This window comes from Lacerta agilis, chromosome 11 (genome assembly GCF_009819535.1).
Source record: "Lacerta agilis isolate rLacAgi1 chromosome 11, rLacAgi1.pri, whole genome shotgun sequence".
NCBI lineage: Eukaryota > Metazoa > Chordata > Lepidosauria > Squamata > Lacertidae > Lacerta > Lacerta agilis.
The window spans coordinates 52,272,748-52,297,711 of NC_046322.1; the positions used below are offsets into that span (position 1 = coordinate 52,272,748).

Sequence of the window (24,964 nt, forward strand, 5' to 3'; positions counted from 1 at the left end):
ATAGACATTTGCATAGGATGCATGAAAAACCATACCCCACTTGCAGTCTGGTGGCTGTAGAAATAGACCGTCAATTTTCCTTGTAAAACTGACATTAAAACAGACTGTACTGCAGTCACATGATAAATATTTGCTTGAATAATTTGTGTGATATGTGGCAGAGTCTTATATTCAATTAGTTTCCAGTTTCCTTTCCTAAACATCATGCTGAGGTAGAGGAATAAATTTGACCAGTCAGTTTTGAAGTAAACGAGCGTTTCCCCTCTACAATATCCAGTATGTTCAAATATTTACATGTACAGAATAAGTAGAAATACGCCGCCGTCACCACATTTTACATTTTACCTAATTTCTTAATGTACTGACTAGGCTGAGCGCTCATTTTCACTTGCAGAGAAACAGGGAAGAGATGTGTGAGGAACTGGCTTATTGCGCTTCCTTGTTCTCGAGTAATGCACAAGAGGGCACAGTGTCTTGCAATCCAGTCCCAAAAGCATTTGAAACATGTATATGTCACTGCTGCAGAGAAAATGACTCAGAAGCTCAATTCCTTTCCAGTTTAGTTTTTTAAACCCCTCATGCGATGAGAGACAGTGGGGAGAAACACAGTCCTCATTCTTCCGCCATTCTTGTCACCCTCCACAAGAGCAGGTCATTCACCGGTCACATAGGAAGACGCGAGGCTAACGTGCAGTTAGTTTCTTTATTAAGGAAAGGGGGAAAGAATACAATGAGGCTCATAAAGGCAAACTCCCCTAAAGAAGACATTGCTCGGACTAGTGTGCAACCCCTCCTTTGCTCTCTAGTCTTCTGAATCAGAGCCCCTCCCCTGTAATCATCTGATACAGCAAGCGCCAGGTGCTTCTCTCTGTGCCCATTGCTCAGCAACATGTAACATCCTAGGAGTAAGTGGGGCCAGAAAGCCATCAAAATTCACAGCTTGCACGATTTTGAAGGAGAATATCATGAAAATGATGTACCGTTGGTACTTGACGCCAGTAAGATTAGCGAAAATGTATGGGAGATATGATAAGAAATGCTGGAAATGTGAGGTAAAGGATGGTGACTTTTATCACATGTGGTGGGTATGTGACAAAGTTAAATGTTATTGGGAAGCAATCTATAATGAATTAAAGAAAATATTTAAATATACATTTCCGAAAAAACCGGAAGCCTTCCTGATTGGTTTAGTTGGGGAAGAGATTGAAAAGAGAGACCAAAGATTTATTTTATACGCCACCACGGCAGCAAGGATATTACTGGCACAAAATTGGAAACTAAAAGATCTACCAACGGTTGAGGATTGGAGAAGAAAAGTATTAGAATATTCAGAATTGGCGAGATTAACGGGAAAAATAAGAAACCAAAGAGATCAAAAGTTTCAATTGGAATGGAGTAAATTTTTGGATTACATGAAAGATTGTAAAAATTTGTAAGCACTTACAGGTATGATGGAATTCTTGCAACATGACAAAAATGTAAAGATAGATAATGACAACTAGTAAGATGACAAAACATGTGAGAAATAATGGAAAGCGAGGGAATGATGAAAAATTAGAAAACCAGAGAAGAGAAGGAAGGAAGTCAGGAAACTCGGCAGAGTTTGTGTAATATTGTAAAATTATATTTGATGAATATGTATTTATTTTGTTTGTTGATGGAAAATAAAAATATATTTGCAAAAAAGAAAGAAAGAAAGAAAGAAAGAAAGAAAGAAAGAAAGAAAGAAAGAAAGAAAGAAAGCCATCAGCAGAGAAGCTGTCAGGATGGAGTTGAGGATTTTAACTTAAAATTGCAAAGCCAGTGTTATGTACTGAGTTGAATAGGATCCAAAATGCAGCAGTCTGATCAGTCCTAGAATAATAGGATTCAGAATGCAGCAGTCTGATTGGTCCTAGAACAATAGGATCCAGAATGAAGCAGTCTGATTGGTCTGCAGGAGCCACCCAATCCAGCTCCAGGTGGAAGTGAATCCACAACCCAATTGGCATACAGGAGTATCCCGGAATCAGCCAATCACGTGGGGCCCATTGTGTAAATAGTGTATATAAAGCAGACGTTTTGGGGAAACTGCATTTTCCTCACGACTCTGAGCTGAATAAAGAGCATTAAATTTACACTTGACAGACAGCATATCGTCATGGCTTGAGAATTCATTCATCCTTGATGTAAACAAATTACTTTCTCCCTTTCAACCAACAGTTAGTTTGTAGCAAATTACAACTATAACTACCAGCCCTTTATTTTAAGAACCATTTGAGGGGGTCATTACTGAGCTGAGGAGACCCAGTTCTCTAGGAGTTATCACATCTCCATTCTTGTTTTTGTGTAAAATAACGCACCAGTGCTATAGCATTTTATGCAACAAGTTTTATGGCAAGTAAATGTTACCAGGCACAAAGGATATGCTGAAAGCTACAGAAAACAGAGACATTGATGTGACAACCAATTTACACGGCTTTCGTTTGCACCACAAAGACCATTGCTACCTTCTTTTTTTGTATTGTCCCAACCTCTGTTGTATTCTGTCTGCTTTCTGGATTAACTGCACAAGTTCTGAAACATAAACTGTTTGCTGCAGTCCTTGGTCCTTGCCTTTTTCAGTTCTAAAGGCATTGCATCTGCCGCTATTCTCCCCTTCCATAAACAGATATTCTTATGGGAGATCTTAGAATGATAGATGAATGAGAAATGGAGACAGTTGGTGCTCCCGTGTTCGGATAGGAAAGAATCAAAGTGGGAATCTTGCTAACTGCAGGCTGTGCTCCAGTGGTGGACTTTGGGGTCTCAAATTTCAGCAGCATCCTGGGTGACACCAAAATTCAGCCCCCTCTGCCTCTCACCTTCCATTCTACCTCATAGTTGTGTTGCCCCCTGGGCCTCCCCGAGGCAATGTGCCCAGCGCGACTGAACCAGTCACACTCCCCTAAATCCGTTTCTATGTGCCCATTCCAATCCTGGTAACAAAAATTCAAGCAAGGTTACTTGTATAGTCAAGGAGCTCACGTTGAATTATTGGCCTACCCCTTGTGGTGCTACAGCACTCCAGATCTGCCCAGAACATAGCTTGATGATGATGATACTTTGTTCAATAGCACTTACCTCCAAGCAAAGGTGTATAAGATTGCATCCTAACACTTGCAGAGTCAGCAAGACAATAGTTCATTTAAAGGCTTGCTCCCCAAAGAAGGAAGAAACACACACACACACACACACACACTTTTTTTCCAACAGGCAATTAATTCCCTGCACTTTCTTGGCCTCTTCTGCAAATGCAAAATATTGCTATGATTACTATTAATATTCTGAGTTGTCCAACATTGCAGGTTCAGCATAATAAATTAATTACAAAAAGATTCACACACTGCTGTTTGCTTGGAAGCTCAAGCTTTTGCATTATAAATGCTAGGCTACAGCTATAAATTGAATATGAAACCTTTTTTATTCCACTATTTTATTGCCTGTGACCCTCTGGACGTTAGAGTTACAAACCATTTCCATCACAATTTTTGTGTTGCATATTTAATGAGGTTCTTTCTTTCTGGTCATTTAATTCCATTTTCAGAATAAAGTGAGGAACTGTGTGCGATATAGTGTTTCCCAGTAATTTCCACCTATTCTTTTATATTCCTATCAAGAAATAAGCATCCCAATCATTATCTGGTACGGTTACAGGCACTTTGTTAGCCTTACACCATAAAACAGTATGTATCGCTCATTGCTTTCTTAAATGAATGCATTATTTATTTTCATCTGCACCACTGGTAGGAAACAGAAAGCACCTCAGATACATAAAAACATGTTATCATTTGAACTATGGAAAATTCACCACGGTCATTAAAAGGGGCAAAACAAACTGATAAAGGCAAGCCATAGTAGCAGTAAACTATCTGAAATTGAATGGCAAGGTAACTGAATTTGACATTCTGCAGTATAGAGTAGAATCAGAATATCTCTGTGTTTGGGAGAAAGTGTAGTGTGGTAAGGCATGTGTTTTGCCTGCTGAAGGTCCCAGGTTACCAAGTATCCTTGCAGGGTTGGTAAATATTCCTGTCCAAGAGAAAACCCTGCCTGAGAGTAGGGATTAAATTTGAATTTGTTTGTTCTGCTGTTCGCAGCACATTGACGCAGTCCAACTCTCCCAGATTTGTTGCAGATTGGAATGCAACTGCCATTCAGAGTATGTATCCATTTGGGTTTTGCAATGCAGTTTCGATGTGCAAACAGTGTGCACCAATGTACGTATTTTATATAAAAACGCATACAGAATACATTCCTAAAGGGATGACTGCACAGGAAAGCATGGGGAAATGTGTTTTATGTTAGAAGTGCATACAAAATCTTTAAAATTTAATTTTATTGCAAGTAAAAATCTGCACAAAATGTGATGGATCAGACATTGTTGTTGTTGTTCAGTCATTCAGTCGTGTCCGACTCTTCATAACCCCATGGACCAGAGCACGCCAGGCACCCCTATCCTCCACTGCCTCCCGCAGTTTGGCCAAACTCATGCCAGTCGCTTCGAGAACACTGTCCAACCATCTCATCCTCTGCGTCCCCTTCTCCTTGTGCCCTCCATCTTTCCCAACATCAGGGTCTTTTCCAGGGAGTCTTCTCTTCTCATGAGGTGGCCAAAGTACTGGAGCCTCAACTTCAGGATCTGCCCTTCCAGTGAGCACTCAGGGCTGATTTCTTTAAGGATGACTAAGACTGAGCAAAAATGGAATGGGGACAGAGTTAGGCTGCCTACAGGAAAGCCACACAATTCAGAGTAGAGATGCTAAGCTAGCTGGACCAATAGTCTAAGTATGAAACAACTACATATGTTCACTTCATACACAGGGATGTTGAGCCAAACCAGTCATAAATGATAAAGGGGGATGATAAAATTCACCTCCTTATTTCTTTGAGTGGCCCATAGCTTGTGTTCCTTTCCTTCCATTTGAGGTTTGAAGTCCCGCCCCCTACAAATGGTGTATAAATAAATGAATTTTGTGTCTGCTTGTGGCGTGCAAACTTTATGGTGGCTGGTCAGCTGAGGTCCAAACAAGGGACACAAGCACATAATGAGAGAAACATGTAGGGCCAGGGCCTTCTCAGTATTGGCCCCGACTTGGTGGAACAGTCTATCACAAGAGACCAGGGCCCTGCGGGATTTGGCATCTTTCCGCAGGGCCTGCAAGACGGAGCTGTTCCACCTGGCCTTTGGGTTGGTTTCTGTTTGATAGTTATGCTTCATTCTTCTATTGGTGGGCTATTTGAAAACGAGACTGCAGTTTTAATTTTGAATTTTTAAATTTGTATTTTAATCTGTATTTCAAATTGATTGTTTTTATGTTTTTGCTGTGATTTTAATTAGTGTTAGCAGCCCTGAGCCCGGTTTTTGGCTGGGAAGGGCGGGGTATAAATAATAATAATAATAATAATAATAATTATTATTATTATTATTATTATTATTATTATTATTATTATTATTATTATTATTATTATTATTTGGCTGGAGCTTTCCTTGCTATATTTGCCTCAGAAAATAGAAGCCCTTGTCAATTCTGCAGTGGGAACTTCTTCAGGGAAAGCAAGAAGAAATTTTTCAGCTGCAGGCATTGTTTTCTCCTGCGTTAATGCATCTTTGGAGTCTGGCCACCTAAGGTCTTTGTTTGTTTAGTTTGCTGTCATTATGACATTGACAATGCAAAAAGGTGCAAACAAAGGGAAAATATGACTGTATGAATAGGAATACTGATTCACGTAAAGCAAGCCTGTCTTGGTGTACCAGAATGACCTCTAGTGGTTACAAATCATTTTACTTTGCATCTCACTGCTCCTCTAGGATCATGGTAAGACACGTTCTAGGAAGAGTAAGGTAAAAGGTAAAGGACCCCTGGATGGTTAAGTCAAGTCAGAGGCAACTATGGGGTTGCACTGCTCATCTCATTTTCAGGCCAAGGGAGCCGGCGTTTGTCCACAGACAGCTGTCCATGTGGCCAGCATGACTAAACTGCTTCTGGTGCAATGGGACACTGTGACGAGTGCCAGAGCACACGGAAATGCTGTTTACCTTCCCACCGCAGCTTTACCTATTTATCTACTTGCACTGACATGCTTTTGAACTGCTAGGCTGGCAGGAGCTGGGATAGGGCAACGGGAGCTCCCTCCGTCACAGGGATTCGAACTGCTGACCTTCTGATCAGCAAACCCAAGAGGCTCAGTAGTTTAGACCACAGTGCCACCCACGTTCTAGGAAGAGTAAGCCATGTTAATTAGCAGCATAAGCAATAACAGAAGGGCTGGGGTATCTAGTGCTTACTGAAGAAGATGCATTAAAAGCATCAAGATGGGGATTCCTAATTGGTATGTTAGGCTCAACCATTCATTTATATCACACTTGCACTGCGATAGATTACTTATTCATTTATATCCCGACTTTCTCCCAAGCTGCAATTCAAGGCAGCTTACATTTAAAAATATCGTTATAAAATGCAAAGCAATAAAAACTATTTAAAATACATCAAAATACACTTAGAGCCAGCATTAAAATACAGTGTGCTCTGACCCATTGGCCAACATTATCTTGTTCTTCTTGTTTGGATTCCATCTGTCTCTAGGGTTGCCAGGTGTCCACTATTTGAGTGGACAGTCCACTTTTTCACATTATGTTCACTATTTTTTCCCACAAAATAGTGGACATTTTTTTTATTCAAAAGCTTTATGATGAAATGGTATTTTAATACGTGTTAAAATGTTTGTAAGAAAATATATAATTTAATTTAATTTAACCCCACCCCCGCTTGTCCATTATTTTTTGGAAGCAGACCTGGCAACCCTATCTATCTCGAGAGAAAATGGAGTACGACTCCAGGGATGAAGTCAAACTGATGCATTAGCTGCACCAAAGTGACCTCCTGAGGACATAACCCTGGACAATATGAATTGCCAGGGTTGCCTCTATGACAAGAACCCTCCCCCCAGGGCTCACTTATGTGGTCCAAAGGAAAGCAGAGCAATGAATTTGGCACCAGCTTGGCTGCAGGAGTTGCTGCAAGGAGGTGTACAAGACACCACCCAACCATCTTAGGGACTCCATTCTGGATTTGTGTAGGGTTTACTCCTTAGCCTTATCTTCTCCCAAAGATATCCCACAAGGCAGCAGAGATTTAGGATCAGAATTTTCCTTCACCTAGATGGACTACCTTCCCAATATGATTGGCTCCATCTGCCCCTCACTTCCCTCTACAGCATGTGCAGAAACCACCCTCTTGATCATTGGACCTGCTATTGATCTCATCTGCTCAATCCATCCGAACCTGGCATTGCATGCAGGGAAAGTCCCAGATTCACTGAGGGTTTGAGACCCACCAGCTACCCCCACCTGGTTTAGCCGGCCAGTTGAAGCCATTCCTGGGGTGTGGCTGCTGTCACATGGTGACTGCTTCTAGGAGCCGCAAGTGAGAGCTGAGTGCAGGGTAGGGACCAAACACGGGCAAGCTACCCCAGAAGGAGCACAATGTGCCACCACGTAGCCTCTTGGGCTTGTCAATCAGAAGGTTGGCAGTTTGAATCCCCGCAACATGGTGAGCTACCGTTGCTCTGTCCCAGCTCCTGCCAACCTAGTAGTTTGAAAGCACGCCAGTGCAAGTAGATAAATAGGTACCGCTGCGGCAAGAAGGTAAATAGCGTTTCTGTGCACTCTGGTTACCATCATGGTTGCGCCAGAAGTGGTTTAATCATGCTGTCCACATGACCCGGAAAGCTGTCTGCGGACAAACACCAGTTCCCTTGGCCTGAAAGCGAGATGAGCGCTGCAACCCCATAGTCGCCTTTGACTGGACTTAACTGTCCAGGGGTCCTTTACCTTTTTTACCTACTACCCCTCACCTAACACCCCAGGCAACCCATCTATACCTTAGCTTTCAAAGGTCTTCCTGAATAGGAAAGTCTTAGCCTGCTGGTGGAAAGATAAGAAAGAAGAAGCCAATCTAACCTCTCTTGGGAGGGAATTCCCCAATATGGGACCAGCCATGGGAAAAGCTCTCTCTCGTGTCACCACCAATTCTGCCTCTGATGTCGGTGGGAAAGAGAGATTACATAGAGTAAGCTTGATAGCTCAAGAAGCTACCACACTTTTACTTTGGAGTCTGCTGCCTCTTGCCTCAAGAAAAAATCAGTTGGGGTTTCCCTCCCTCTAAAGCATCTGGGAACGGAATATGATGGTTCAGAGTTGTCTGTTGGCAGTGATGAGTTTGTTAAAAGGTAAATATCTAGGCAATTATTCTTTTTACAAGGGAATCAATTATCTTCCAAGCTTCAGCCCTTTCCAAAAAGATCTGAAAAAGAATGTGTGAACTGAGCTCCTGACTCTCACACACTCACATAATTTTGATATTATTTGATACATTATAAGTCACTGATGTTTGTATTGATACATTAGAGATGGTTTTTTTTTTTGCTATTGTAGTATTTGTTTTTACATTGCATACCATCTTGCTATATTTTCTATGAAAGTTCAGTTTATAAATATATAGACAGGATATTTATATGTGAATGATCTCTCAAAATAAGTATTTAGATGCATATTTTTGTACTTGAAGCTGTTGAGAAATGCACCGCAAAAGTGTGAAATCGGTTTCATGGCAATGTTCTGATCTGAACATATGGGTCAAGCGATTTCCTACAGGAATTCAAAACTGTTGGATTCCTCAAGCATCTCTGGGAGGTGGTGCATCAGTCATCAGAAAAATGATGGAGTGAAGCAAGATTGATACTGATGAGGCAGTTCTGTCATGAGGTCATAGGTGAGGAAACTTCAAGTAGAAAATATGGCATGCAAGCTATCCATCTAAATCTATAGTCATTCTGCTGTGTGAAATTGCACATCCAAACAGATTGGCAACAATATGCTTTCAAAATTAACAGCTTTTTAAATACAAGCATGCCTGACTTTAGCCTATTGACCATGTCTAACTAATGAATTATGTGGGCTGACAATGCAAAAGTAAATTCAGGAAAATCTCCTCTTTCCTTCTGAAGCCTACCATGGTGATTGTGTGCTGTAAAAATAAGAAAAGGGGAAAAAATGATTTTCTGAGCCCCACTGAGAAATACTGCTACTCTTATCCAAATGGTTTTTTTTGTTTACCTCAAAATGCCTTGGACTTTTTTATTTGAACAGAAACACCCATTATCATAGTGTAATATCGCTTTAGGTGAACTTTTCTGACAATTCTGTTTATTGAAAAAAAGCATTTGCTTTTCATAAAAAAATGTGTTTCATTGAAGTTGTTTAAGTGTCACAGAATTCAATAGTAATTGCAAAGAAAAGGAGAGGTTATTGAATGTAATGCTTTCAGAAATGATTCAGAAATGCATGAATTACCGCTTATATGAAAGGTAAAGGGATATACCACATTGTACAGAAGTCATTAGATCTCACCACCTTTTGCAGTTTTACCTTTTTCGCTTTGTGATACATAACAGCCATTTTTTCTTTTTGGATTCTGTACTTGAGAAGTGTTACGATCAACCTACTGGGTTTGCTTATTTCCAGAGGTGCTAAACCTTTGGCTCCATTATTTTATTATTATTATTTATTGAATTTATATACCGCCTTATACCAGGAGGTCTCAGAACGAGATAAACATAAAAACCACAATATATACAATCAAAAAAAAAAAAAAACCCCAACCCAATAACACCCCCCAAAAAATTTTTAAAAGGGCATAGGATGTCAATCAGATCAACCAAATTCTGATTAGGGAGCAAACCAAACTCCAAGATCCATCAGGATAAGCAGAGTTTGGAATAGGCAGATCTCTGGCTGAGTTTGGGATGAGCTGTGGCTTTGCCAGATGAAGTCCTTCAACTTGGCTCATTCGGAGATATACCACTGTAAGTCCTTCATCATGGCTCAGCCAAGCCCTGCTCAGTAGAGCTTGGGTTAAGTCCAGAAAAAGGAGCTTTCTATGGGTGTGGTGGGAGGGCCAGGCAGGGCAGGGAGAGACTTAGCTCAGGTTGGACACATAATGGAATTTACATTTGCCAGTGTGGTGTAGTGGTTAAGAGCGGTAGACTCATAATCTGGGGAACCGGGTTCGTGTCTCCACTCCTCCACATGCAGCTGCTGGGTGACCTTGGGCTAGTCACACTTCTCTGAAGTCTCTCAGCCTCACTCACCTCACAGAGTGTTTGTTGTGGGGGGAAAGGAGAATGTTAGCTGCTTTGAGATTCCTTAGGGTAGTGATAAAGCAGGATATCAAATCCAAACTCCTCCTCCTCCTCCTCCTCTTCTTGCAAAAAGGATAGCATTAGCCTACCTATATATATAAAAATGTTCAAGATGGGTGCGCGGATGCGATGGCCTTGCTCCGTAACCACTTGACCGGTTGCCTTCAAATTTGGACACTACATTCCTTGGTCACATGGGAAGGTTCTTAGATACCTAGATTGCAAAAACATCACACCTTTCCCAGGTAAATCTGTGAATTTCTGCAAAAAAGCACTCTCCAGTGGACGTCAAAGGAACACACGTTTTACCACAACAGACTTCAGAAGAGGGTGGGAGGGGGAGCAGAACTTGAGGTCCCCTCAGCCAATAGGCTGTTGGCAGGGGAGGGGGCTGAATCAAATCACACTGTGTGATGTGGGAGGAAGATAAAAACTGGGGGGGGGGAGAGTGAGAGGAGGCACACAGAAGTTCATCAGGATAAGCTGTGGGAAACCAGGCGAAAATGGGGGGGAGGGAAGACTGAAATGGGGCACATGGAAGTTTGTGGGGATAAGCTGTGGGAAACCAGGCGAGAATGGGGGGGGGAGGGACACAGCAAGGCGTGGCTGGGCCACCTAGTTTTAAATGCGTGTTTTCCCAGGCTCAGTTTGGTGTGGCCTGCGGTAGCCCAGCTTCTGAACTGAGTTTGGAATAGGGGGAAATTGCAGTGCCATAATCTACCCTGACATAAATTATACTGGCCTCCTATGCTTTGGGTTGCTCTTCCTGGCTGTTTGAAACCTATTGAAACTGAACAGTTTTGAGAATTGTCCCTGTACACAAGATTTCAGACAAACGCAGGTCTGAGTTATATAATACAAAGATTGTCACAAGGCTGTTGTGTAGGGAGCATAAAATTAAATTAGTCAATCTGCAGTGTGATTAGCACAGTTTAGGCCATTAGATTATCACTTTCAAGTATATGAGTTTTAGATCATTGCTTCTATATTGTTTTGTGTGAATAAGGGGAAATTTATTGGGTACAGGTCTTGTCTAAGTCTCACTGGAATTAACAAGAGTTCCATGAAAAGTAGAGATTTATTGATTGCACTGTTATAAGAAAAAAAAAAAACCAACCTGCTCCTTTTCCCTTATGGGGTATCCAGGAGCCCGTATAGAGTCTGAGATTCAGCTCAGTACATAACAGAGTCCTTAAGTGGGTTCCCTATTGGTAGGAGAAAATAAAAGGCCAACCAGAGAATTTTGAGAAGCAAAGCAGCTAGTAAGCCTGGTTTTTATTAAACCGTTGCAACAGCGTCCCCACTCACCACATGCAGGAGGAAGGAGGAACTCCGAACAATTTTGCACAAGCACTTATATAGACTTTTGAAATTGCCCACACTGTAACTCAAGACCACCTCCCAAAACATCATACATACATCACAGAAGGAGATGGTCTACAGCGCAAATACATCACAGGAGGCGGTCTACAGCAGAACTCGTGTTTGCCAGGATATCTGTTAATGGTCACTGATTGCTTTACCTGGGCAGCCTGGCCATTCTTTTGTGATGGTAAATGCTTTAGTTCCTGAATCCAGGTCACAGGCACACCCTTGTTGTTGTTGTTCAGTCATTCAGTCGTGTCCGACTCTTCGTGACCCCATGGACCAGAGCACGCCAGGCACCCCTATCCTCCACTGCCTCCCGCAGTTTGGCCAAACTCACGCCAGTCGCTTCGAGAACACTGTCCAACCATCTCATCCTCTGTCGTCCCCTTCTCCATGTGCCCTCCATCTTTCCCAACATCAGGGTCTTTTCTAGGGAGTCTTCTCTTCTCATGAGGTGGCCAAAGTACTGGAGCCTCAACTTCAGGATCTGTCCTTCTAGTGAGCACTCAGGGCTGATTTCTTTGAGAATGGATAGGTTTGATCTTCTTGCAGTCCATGGGACTCTCAAGAGTCTCCTCCAGCACCATAATTCAAAAGCATCCATTCTTCGGCGATCAGCCTTCTTGATGGTCCAGTTCTCACTTCCGTACATTACTACTGGGAAAACCATAGCTGTCTAGGTTTGTCATTGCTTTTCTCCCAAGAAGCAGGCGTCTTCTAATTTCGTGACTGCTGTCACCATCTGCAGTGATCAAATATGCCCTTATGACAGGTAAGCAAACGGCAATGGGGAGACTTTCCCATTTCCTCCCTCCTTGCAGAGAAATAGTTGAGGTCAATTTGGGAGAGTCAGAATGGTTTGGGAGAATCAAAATGACTTCAGGATTTCTCTCCTGACACGTAGTTTGTATACTTATATATGTATTTGCCTTGTACATTTATGAATGTTTATTTTATATTTGGGACCTTAGAATTATTATAGCAGCACTAATAAGCTTCAGCATTTGGTTTGGGTAATGAAATTATTAGCCAGAAGCAGTAGCCTGACTAAAGACATATTTGCAGACAGGGTAGTTCTTTGGTACTAGTCTGTTACTCCCGTCTGTTCTTTTTAAGCCGCACAAGAGTGACATATTTCAAAACTGTGATGATAACTAAGTTATCAATTCGTCTGCTTTTATGCTGGGCATGTGGAACACCAACTGCTTTTCAAAGACAGCATGTTTTATATACCTGCTTTGTGTCATTACACGACAGATTGTATTCTAACACTCTGAAGTGTAGTAAATATTCTGTCTGTATAATTTAGTGGCGTTCAACTCTGTGGGAGTGCATGGCAGGTTCAAGGCCTTTTTTAAAAAAGGAGAGGTATGGTAGGATTGTAAATTTTCCACAGTCATGAGAGAATAAGACCGTAGTATGTAAAGAGACTCGGGTGGCGCTGTGGGTTAAACCACAGAGCCTAGGGCTTGCTGATCAGAAGGTTGGCGGTTCGAATCCCCGCGACAGGGTGAGCTCCCATTGCTCGGTCCCAGCTCCTGCCAACCTAGCAGTTCGAAAGCATGTCAAAGTGCAAGTAGATAAATAGGTACTGCTCCAGCAGGAAGGTAAACGGTGTTCCTGTGCACTGCTCTGGTTTGCCAGTAGCGGCTTAGTCATGCTTGTCACATGACCCAGAAGCTGTACGCCGGCTACCTCGGCCAGTAATGTGAGATGAGCTCCACAACCCCAGAGTCAGACACGACTGGACCTAATAGTCAGGGGTCCCTTTACCTTTAACTTCATGTAAAGAGAACAGTCAGCTGAACAATATTTAACATGGAAATTTAAACGGTGATCCCATGAGTAATTCTAATGGACTATGGAAGGTGCAAAAATGTGGAGTGAGGGATAGAATTGTTGCTGAACTCCCTCTCCTCCAACTCCCTGAATTAAGATCAGTGACAAAATACTAATTGTCCTCTTGGTATGAACAGAATGTTTTTGCTGTTAATTGTTTCTCATAGTTGTTGTTGTTTAGTCGTGTCCGACTCTTCGTGACCCCATGGACCAGAGCACGCCAGGCGTTCCTGTCTTCCACTGCCTCCCGCAGTTTGGTCAGACTCATGTTGGTAGCTTCGAGAACACTGTCCAACCATCTCACCCTCTGTCATCCCCTTCTCCTTGTGCCCTTCATCTTTCCCAACATCAGGGTCTTTTCCAGGGAGTCTTCTCTTCTCATGAGGTGGCCAAAGTACTGGAGCCTCAGCTTCAGGATCTGTCCTTCCAGTGAGCACTCAGGGCTGATTTCCTTCAGAATGGATAGGTTTGATCTTCTTGCAGTCCATGAGCAGCAAAAATGCAAGCAGCAGCAGAGACAATACAAAATGCTCTGTCTCCCCGTACCTCTCAAAGCGTAGTCTCTTGCCAGAGACATTTTCTGGGAGCCAATAAAGACCAGTCTCTGACCTTCGGTGCTTCCTGTATCTGCGGTCTTCACTCAGAGTAGTAGCATGACTATAAGACTTGCCATTGACTGCCTTTAAAGATTTAGTTCTAACACCTATTAGTATTATAGGTTAGCACTAACAGCTATGTTCACAAGCTGTTCAGTGATTTTTAGTATCTTGAAGGGAGGGGTGGAGAGTGCTATGATATTATAGATACTTACGTGATTAGCTATATAAACCCAACTTTGCTGCATGATAAAGATGAAATGAGAAATGCCAGTACCATATCCATTAGCAAAAATATCCTTCGTTTCATTTAGATAATAATAATTGCACTCTCTGGCTGCAAGTGCATTTTGCGGCAATGGAAACGTACTGGAGATGATGATAATTTAAATCATAGATTTGCAAATTGATTTTCATAGGAAAAGGTGCTCTTATTTTGTGATTAAATTGAGCATTTATTCAACGAACAATTGAATTCTAAATATGTAAAATACCTCTTACATATATTGAACAAATATTTAGAACAATATAGGATAGTTCATTTTTGGGAAATGGAACTGGTCGTTATGAGTAGAAAACGGATTGTAGTATTTCCTTTTTAATTTGATGCAACAGGAAATTTATTAAGGTTACCTGAGATTTATCTGGAAGGAAGATGATGATGATGATGATTAAACTCCCATGCAAGCAGACATTTCCATGGCATCCACTGGCATCATGGGCAGCCTTTAGTAATCTTTTGTAATATTGTACCTTGTACAAGAACAAAATTCTGTTCCCCCAAATTGGATCTTCTCAATTATGGATTTTCTCAATTTTGTCCCCTCTTGGCTTGGTGCTCTGTGGTGGGGAACCACCTGCGCTGGGCCAAAAAGCTTCTCTTTCCATTTGAGCAATTGGGAAAACAATTGCATGTGTTACAGCATAAAAAGTATAAAGCCATAATGTTTGCATGTGCGCTTTAAATAAGCAATGTTTATTGCGTGTTTAGACCCAGAGACCTCCCCCCTAAATAAACACACATTTGACTCAAATTTTAGTTTTGGTTTTGGGCATAATTTAGGCCACAACTTAATTGATTACGGAAAAGTGAGTGGTTGCATAGGCTCTGGTTCGACTGGCTCCCTACACCCTTGCAGGTAGCACTGACCCAGAGCTCTATCATAGGTCAGCCAAGGGTGAACACCGAAGCCAGGTGAAAAAACTGGGAACAGACTCTGTTCACTGCCCAGTTGCTCCCCTGGACTCAGGCACAGGCACAACCCCCTGTTGGGGGTTGACCAAACCAAGTTGAGTCCCTGGATTCCTTTAATGGAATACCCTTCACATAGGGATGGTGAGACCGTTCTCCCATCCCTATCACCGGAACCAGTGCCTATCCGCAACCTTACAAGTTGTGACAATTTGCTATGCGGCAGGCGAAACCCAAATGGCTACAGCCAATCAGCCAAGTGGGGAAAATTCCAGCCGTGCCCCTATCCCAATGACAGACGACACATAGCGGCATAGCAAGGTCAATCACAAAATGCCCTAAAAGTAGGGAGAGGTGGGCGGGTGTTCCGATGCACGAGTCAAAAGACAAGTGCATGGGTACATATAGGTCCCTTGGATCCGTTTAGACTGCACCCCATTGGCCAAATTAAACCCAGCAACAAGGAACCTACCAATCAGGTGTTGTGGCTATCCAATAATAGCCACCCACAACTAGGAGGTCAGTCTCCAGGTCTCACCGCAACGCATGCCCTCTTTTAGGGAGGACATGATTTGTCACCTCTGGAATTCACAGTAAAAAGGCATAAAGGACAATTAAGCAACCTCTGTTCAAACCTTACTATGTTCTACATTTATTATGTCAAAAGTAAACATCACTGTTGAGAATGCTGGAGCTCACCACCAGAAACAGTTAAAGCAAACAGGATTGCAGATAAGCACACAGGAAAGCAGAAGACCTTGATCAGCCATCTCCAGCCATTGTTCATCTCTGCTATCTTATCTCTCCTTGGTAGCTGTTCTTTCTCCTCTCAACACTTAGCAACAATTAGCTGCCAAAGGAAATATAAGCAGAGATAAGCATTGTATAGATAGAGAAAATGATGCTGTGGAGTTTTTATTTCCCTGTGTGCTTGATTATGACCCCCCACTGCATGTTGCTTGAGAGCTTCAAACAGTCCAAGCCTGGAATTCACAACAAGGCTTTGACATGATGAATGGAAGGCACAGCCGGGCTCAAGAATTTCAATTTATCCATTTTACTATTTATAGGTAGCACAAATGTTGTGCGCGCTGGCATACCCCCCAACATCTTTGAGTCCCAAAACCAAGACACGCATCTTCCTGCCCACACTCCCGTGTGAGTCACGTGACCACTGTGGCCACCATGTTGTCGCATGAGAAAAAGGGATGTCCCGTTTTCCTCCGGGACACTTGTGGACTGTGCCCCAGCTGAATCCGAAACCGAACTGAGCCAAACACCCAGAAGGATGGAATCCCAAGTCCCGCCACTCCACAATTAGCTGCCCACCAGTTCTCTTTGTGACTGATCCCAAGGCCACCTTGCTGTGACAACCACCTGGTTTACGACCAGCAGCAGTACAGTCTGGGCTCAGCAGGCTATGGTTCCCTGCTTACTTCTCCCTGGCCAAGACTCAGTTTCTGTCATGCCACCTCAACTGCAGCCCAGCATAAATGAGAGCCAGCAACGAAAGGAGAGGAAGCTTTACTTCCTCCTTTATTGCTGGGCCCCATAGTAACAGCAATAATAATTTATCATTTATACCCCGCCCATCTGCCTGGGTTTCCCCAGCCACTCTGGGCGGCTTCCAACAAAAGATTAAAAATACATGAAAACACCAGTCATTAAAAAGCTTCCCTAAACAGGGCTGCCTTCAGATGCCTTCTAAACATCAGAAAGTTGCTTATTGCCTTGACATCTGATGGGAGGGCATTCCATGGGGTGGGTGCCACTACCAGGAAGGCCCTCTGCCTTAGAATGTGCAAACTGGAGAACATCGGAAACAATACCACATGCAGTGGAATTGAGATGATGATGGGCCTTCCAAAACTTGAAGCGTGGGGAGTCCCCCCCAAAAAATAAATAAATTATAATTTGGCAGAATATTTGGATTATATGATTTGCATATGTATAATTTGGTATACTTAATATGATTTGATTGAATTGTTAATTTGGAAACTTTAATAAAAATGATTTATAGAATGTGCAAAGGAGATTTTAACAGTCCAATAAACGAAGCAGTACCCCGCACCCTGAAGTTGGTAAGAAGATGATTCAAACTAAGTTTTTCTAACCCAGTTAAACACTACCCCTGTCCCATAAATTGATTTTGAAGCAGATATGGAATGCATGGTTTACCTGGAAGGAGGGCTGTGTGCATCCCTAGCCACATTCTCATGCATACACCCCCTTTAACATTCTTTTGCCATGTTTAAAGTATTATGAAACGAAATATGCCATTCTCTCTGGTTCTAACACATCATCCTACTGGAAAATCACTGTCATCACCCTTTTCTTGCATAATTTTTCCATTTTCACTTAAGTGTTAGGTTAAATGAACGAGGCTGAAAAGTTGACACTTCCAGAAAGAAAATCAACAAAAACAAAAAGCAATAAATTTACAATCCAAAAATAAAACACAAAATGGCTTCATTCCTTTTTGTTGTTTAGTTGTTTAGTCGGGTCCGACTCTTCGTGACCCCATGGACCAGAGCACACTAGGCACTCCTGTCTTCCACTGCCTCCCGCAGTTTGGTCAGATTCATGTTAGTAGCTTCGAGAACGCTGTCCAACCATCTCATCCTCTGTCATCCCCTTCTCCTTGTGCCCTCCATCTTTCCCAACATCAGAGTCTTTTCCAGGGAGTCTTCTCTTCTCTTGAGGTGGCCAAAGTATTGGAGCTTCACCTTCAGGATCTGTGCTTCCAGTGAGCACTCAGGGCCGATTTCCTTCAGAATGGATAGGTTTGATCTTCTTGCATTCCATGGGACTCTCAAGAGTCTCCTCCAGCACCATAATTCAAAAGCATCAATTCTTCAGCTGCCACATACTGTATTAAAGGAACTGTAAAATGAGAGTGAACGTGGTCCTACTCCCATTGACATCAATGCATTTTTTTAAAAGAAAAGATTAGCAGAATAAGAATGTACCTTTCATGCTTCAGAGGAAAAAACACACACCCCATAATCTATTATTCATCTCAGGTGTTCGAGTAAACCATAGCATGACCTCAGGCTCATATTTTCCTTTTCACCCACTCCTTCTCATTCATGCGTGAATGAAAAATCACTTTAAGAACAAATCACAATTCTGTTACATCTGAGTGAGAAACTGAGGTTTGCTCTAATCAAAGATAATTTAAACCCAGTGGGATTCAGCTACGGTTTCTGATTCTGGTTTGTCATCTAACTTTGGTTAGAAGAACCCACAGTTTCCTGAGTTTCGACATCGTATGACAGTTATGTTTTGCCCTTAACGGTGAAAGTAGAAGCTTTCCCTCTCCTCCATTGCACACATATTGAAAGATAGAGTGGGAGAGGGTAGAAACCCAAGAATGTTCACTGTGATGCGTTCACACGAACTCTGTTTAATGTGATCATCTGAACCAGATCTAAGTCTGAGGTTATATCTACCCAATGAGACATCTTACAGGAGTACAGTTACACCTCACCAAGCTTTTAGCAAAGGTTCTCAGAGCATACAAGGAAAACGGTTTCCATGTCAAGGTTTAAGAAATAAAGCCATACAGCAAATGCTGACTTTTAAATTGTCCTTTTCAGGCTTTTTCAGGAAACACCAATGCAGACAGTGTGGTAACTTATAATCTCCAACATTCCATCAAAGCAAGATTTCTGCGGTTTGTCCCTTTGGATTGGAACCGCAATGGCAGGATTGGAATGAGGATCGAGGTCTATGGCTGTTCTTACAGTAAGTGGTGCCTTTTCTTTGAGATAAATCACATAATTGAAATCTACAGGTGCATTCTAAATGGGGTGTGTGTGTGGGGGGAAATCCTGCTAATTGGCCTTCAATGGAAATAAAGATGTTTGTGCGAGAGTTCTGTATCCTAACAGCATAACCACCCTCCCCCATTATTATCTTGATATTTGCACATTGAGGTCAATTGCACCATATAATGAATTGAAGTATATATCAATAATCTTAATTTAAGTGAAACAGAATACAAATGCATAGTTCCAAAATTAGCTCTTGTAAGGTTGCCATATTTTGAAGAGCAAAAAAGAGGACACTATGACAACTCTGATTTTAAATATCCCTATAATGTCACCCTGTGATGAGGTGAGCTCCCGTTGTTCGGTCCCAGCTCCTGCCCACCTAGCAGTTCGAAAGCACGTCAAAGTGCAAGTAGATAAATAGGTACCACTCTGGCGGGAAGGTAAATGGCATTTCCGCGTGCTGCTCTGGTTTCGCCAGAAGCGGCTTAGTCATGCTGGCCACATGAACTGGAAAAACTGTCTGCGGACAAACGCCGGCTCCCTCGGCCTATAGAGCAAGATGAGCGCCGCAACCCCAGAGTCATCAACGACTGGACCTAATGGTCAGGGGTACTTTTACCTTTACTATATGTCTGCTATAGAAAGTGTGATATATTGTGGGGGGGGGGGGAGAAGAGAAGAGAAGAGGAAAGCAAGTCTTCAACCACCAGAAAGTATAGCCAAGAGACATTTTGGCAAATTTAAAAAATCCACCCGGACAGAAATTTTACCCCTGAAAAAGATGATGTGTCCTTGAAAAAGAGGACACATGGCAACCCACCATCTCCCAGAACCCGGCAAGCCTTAAAAGTAGGAGAGCAAAGAACTCGAAGACAGAGAGCACATAGCAGCACCCGTAGAGGAGGTGATGATGATGACAAATGAGGAAGTGGGAGAGATGGGGGAATGGAGATTCACTCAGGACAATTGTATTGTCCAAGAGGCTGGGTTCTATAGCCTCTCTCTGTAAAGTTTGAAATAAAAAAGGACTGTTATAAACTTTTCCTTGTCCTTATACTTTCCTGGGCAAGCAGCCGGGGGCCGCTGTTAGCATCCTGACACACCCCATGCAACTACTAAAATCGATTTTCACCGTCCCAACCCCATTCTGAAGCTACCTCTCTCTTTTGTTCTGTATCTCTGCTTTGCACCTGCTTTTACTTTCACTTCCAGATGGATGCTTTAGTTGAGATTCCTGCATTACAGGGGGTTGGAATAAATGACCCTCGGGGTCCCTTCCAACTCTATGATTCTATGATTCCATTCGTTTACCTCCTCCCACTTCCTTTTCTACAACCCCACCCAGCCTTGCTCACAACCCCCCCCCCACCGTTGGTAATCTCCTGCATTGTCCATACATTGCAACTGCTACATACCCTTTTGAGCTACCACCCAGTTCTGAAGCCACCACCTCCTGCTATTTTTCCTTTGCTTTTGCTCTCCAACCGCACCCTGATTTCGTGCAAAAACAGAATTTTGATTTGGCAATACAAAAGGAATAGAAAGTTGTTCTGAAAGAAGTTTTACAAAATACAACCCAGTCAGCTGGGCAGGGTACAAATAATAAAATTATTAATTATTGTTATTATTAAAACAGCTGCTAGGTACCCCAGCAACTGGAACTGTGTAGGAGGAATAAACAAGGGATTGTGTTAAAAACCTGCTCACAAAGTTGTATATGGGATGCCGTTGTTTTGGGGAGAGGGGAGAACCCGCAAGCAGGAGCATATCGCCCTTTCTCCAGCAAAGTGGTTCAAGCAATCCGGTACGGCATGCAGTTGTGATGTCTTCCACAGCTGTGCTATGAAGTGAAATGTCACTTCTCTCAAACTAGGGGAGACTTTCAGGCTGTCAGGAACTCATTGGGGCATGAGAAACATTTGCCTGATTAGAGTCATGGATGTTATTTTTAGGAAATCTACGAGACACAGTATCAGTAGGGAATTCAGATCAGGCAGCGGGATCAAGGACTGCGTTGACAAGGGCACAGGGCAAGCAGAGCAAGAAAGGCAGGTTGAGGAACGCGAGGCAAAGCTTGATGTCAGGCACTACTAAAAAGTTCTGAGCAAGCACTTTCGCAACAGCCACCTCCTGCTGCCTTTTTAGCAGAGTTTGTGGCAGGCTTCAGCCAATCAGGCCAAGAGCATTTCTGCTCCAAGTATGCTTCAGAGCCAATGCACACATTCAGGAAGCAGAGTGGTCTGCTATTCCTCTAGCAGGGAGGGTCTCCCATGAGATGGGAGAGGGAACTAGTGTCGTGCCAAAATCTGTTGATGTCTCCAACGTTTTTGTCCCCTGGGAAGAGAAGAAAAGAACCAGTGTGGTGTAGTGTTTGTTGTGGAGTGTTTGTTGTGGAGGAGGAAGGGAAAGGAGATTATTGGCCACTTTGAGACTCCTTAAGGGGAGTGAAAGGTGGGATATCAAGTCCAAACTCCTCCTCCTCTGAAGGAGACTTCCATTTGTTTTCTGCCTCCTCGGGGCATTTGAGGATTTCTTTAGAATTCCAGAGGCTCTCAGGTTTTGAGCTTGCGTTAGTATTGCAAAGTGGCTAAGGGTGATCTGCTTTGCTTACCAGTAAACTTTTCCCCAGGGACATGGGTGGCGCCGTGGGTTAAACCACAGAGCCTAGGGCTTGCTTATCAGAAGGTTGGCGGTTCAAATCCCCACGACGGAGTGAGCTTCCGTTGCTCGGTCCCAGCTCCTGCCCATCTAGCAGTTCAGAAGCACGTCAAAAAGTGCAAGTAGATAAATAGGAATTTATTTATTTCCATAAATAAATGCATATTCAATTTTTTTATCATTTGATGATCAGAAAAGAGAAAACCCTGTAAGGATGATATTCAAAAGTGTATTTGAATAAATTAACTTGGAAGATGACAGATTGTGCAATGTGGATAGTAGAGAAACAGCATGAACCCATTCTGTTTCTTTTATGTTTTTTGATTTGATTTCATTGTTAAATTATTTCAATTTTAATTGAGATTTTGTTCATCATATAGGTATATATTTTATGTGAGTTTGAGGCAAAGAAAATAATTATTAATAATGATAATGATATGATTGGGGGGGATTGCCCTACCTGGGAACCTCCAGACACATCACAAACCTCGGGGTAACCAAAGTTGGGGAATGCTGGTGTAGGGATTATGAATAACTTATCAATGCTAATTCATTGATTGCTTTTTATTTATCTTCTGCCTTCTGTCAAAGGATAGGTGGCAACATATTTTAAAACAGATTGAACGTGCAATTTGTTACTCACTCGATGCCCCAGTTTTAGTGGTCTAATTTTCATAGTGGAAATGTACTGATTAAAAAAAACGAGATTGATGTAGAATCCTAGTGTTCTCCCTTGAACTGTCCTTACCAAAGTAAAACTTATTCATCTTATGTGACAGAACTGAGAATTAAACCAATTGACAGCTTAAGTTCAAAACAAGGCCCTTCTGCTTATAATTGGTGTGATTCTGCTGAATATTAATGGCCTTTTAAAAATATGATGAGTCACTCAAAATGGATAACTTTTCAAAAAGCTTAGGCACAATCCCTCAGAGATCACAGGTTCATTTCAGTGAGGCATGCACAGGAGAAATTCTTAGAGGCTCGCTTCCAAAATATAGAGCGTTTTATTTTTCCTTTGTCAAATTAAGCAAAGTTAGATAGCAGATTTCCATTGACTTAGAAGAGGACACTCAATGAGTTGGAAAATGATTTCATATATTATTGGCCGTCTGCTACATCTTCATTTATTTCATAAGTGTATCTCTCAAGAACTATTACCTCCTTTGTCTTCTTTACTTATGCAGCATGAATACTCTATGAGCTTCACTTGAGTGTTATCTGTTCCTTTCTGTAGTTCTAAGTCAGGCTGTAACAGATTGTGACAGATACTGTTTTATATTACTGGTCTAAAATCTGTTCTTTCCAGCCAAGTGGATATATATGACCTTGAAAGGGACTAGATAATGTGTCATGAGAAATGAAGTGCTTTTTTAAATGGTGAAAACATTGCTACCTCTTCTGTCAATAGGAGCATTTCATATATGTGGAATAGGCACATTTGCCCTTACAAAAGGGGTATGAGCAGGCAATTGCTTTGCCTTGGTGTTTCGGAGCCACAAGTGCTCTTGAAATACAGTGGGGGGGGTTCCCCTGGTTATTGGCTTTATTTGTTAATTAAATTTACATCCTTTCTTCCCTCCGAAATGAGCGCAGGATGGCATGATGAGAGCAGGCCTTTGAGTTTTTCATTGAATTACTTTTCCCCTCTCTCCCTCGCTCTCAGCCACTGAAATGTCTTACCTTCCCCAACCTGCTTTGATATTCCCAACTCTATAGTGCTACCTTCTGAAATGCTTGCTTCTGACTGCACATCTTCACCTTGATTGTTTGCAAAGACTCTCCCAGAACAGGAGTCACCATTTAAACTGCTAGTGTGAAATATGAACCCCATTGAAGAAATTGAAAGTATAGGGCATGGGTAATCATAATCATGATCATAATAGTTTCCCCAGTCACTCTGGGTGGCTTCCAACAAATATTAAAATACATTAAAATGTCACAGATTAAAAACTTCCCTAAACAGGGCTGCCTTCAGGTATTTTCTAAATGTCAGGTAGTTGTTTATCTCTTTGACCTCTGATTGTAGGGCGTTCCACAGGGTGGGCGCCACTACCGAGAAGGCCCTCTGCCTGGTTCTCTGTAGCTTTGCTTCTCGCAGTGAGGGAACCACCAGAAGCTCCTTGGAACTGGATCTCAGTTTCTGGGCTGAACAATGGGGGTGGAGACACTCTTTCAGGTATACGGGACCGAGGCCATTTAGGGCTTTAAAGGTCAGAACCAACACTTTGAATTGTGCTCGGAAACGTACTGGGTAGGCAAACTAAGGCCCGGGGGCCAGATGCGGCCCAATCACCTTCTAAATCCGGCCCGCGGAGGGTCCAGCAATCATTGTGTTTTTACATGAGTAGAATGTGTGCTTTTATTTAAAAGGCACCTCTGGGTTATTTGTGTAGCATTGGAATTTGTTCTTTTCTCTCTCTAAAAAGTATAGTTCAACCCCCCACAAGGTCCGAGGGACAGTGGACAGGCCCCTTGCTGAAAAAGTTTGCTGACCACTGATTTTGATGCATATGATTATATGAAGAATTCTATTTGTAGAATTTTATCAATGTCTGCTTGTGTGAGCCAGAGAGAAGATTACTATACTTGCAAGAACTGAAAGCTGCAGCCAACTGGAGAATTAAGAATTGACCTTTTGTAAACATCACCATATCATTTGGAACTCAAAAATTAGAAAACTTTAGATGGGGAGAATTTAAGAAGCAGCGGTGTAGTTTTTTGTGTGGCTCCTGCTTGAGAAATATAAAGTACTGAAACCTGCTGAGCACTGCTGAGTTCCTGCAGGAACTTGTATAATTTTCTGGATTGTAAAAGTAGCTGGCTGGGCATAATAGTTATCCATTTTTACATGAGTAGTGTTTTTACTTTTGAATTATGGTGCTGGAGGAGACTCTTGAGAGTCCCATGGACTGCAAAAAGATCAAACTTATCCATCCTTAAAGAAATCAGCCCTGAGTGCTCACTGGAAGGACAGATCCTGAAGCTGAGGCTTCAGTACTTTGGTGACCTCATGAGAAGAGAAGACTCCCTAGAAAAGACCCTGATGTTGGGAAAGATTGAGGGCACAAGGAGAAGGGGACGACAGAGGATGAGATGGTTGGACAGTGTTCTCAAAAGTGATTAGCATGAGTTTGGCCAAACTGCGGGAGGCAGTGAAAGATAGGCGTGCCTGGCGTGCTCTGGTCCATGGGGTCACGAAGAGTTGGACATGACTGAACGACTGAACAACAACAACAGTGTTTTTACATGAGTAGAATGTGACCTTTCATTTAAAATGCATCTCTGGGTTATTCGTGGGGCAAAGGAATTCA

General features: G+C 42.4%; 1 protein-coding gene across 1 annotated transcript in view; it reads left to right on the top strand.

Moving 5' to 3' along the window:
- Nucleotides 1-24,964, top strand: part of LOC117055078 (contactin-associated protein-like 4) — a 259,168-nt gene that overhangs the window by 135,835 nt on the left and 98,369 nt on the right. Inside the window, exon 4 of the mRNA XM_033164421.1 lies at nt 18,816-18,963. Within this exon, the coding sequence (XP_033020312.1) occupies nt 18,816-18,963 (148 nt within the window). The remainder of the gene's footprint in view (nt 1-18,815; nt 18,964-24,964) is intronic.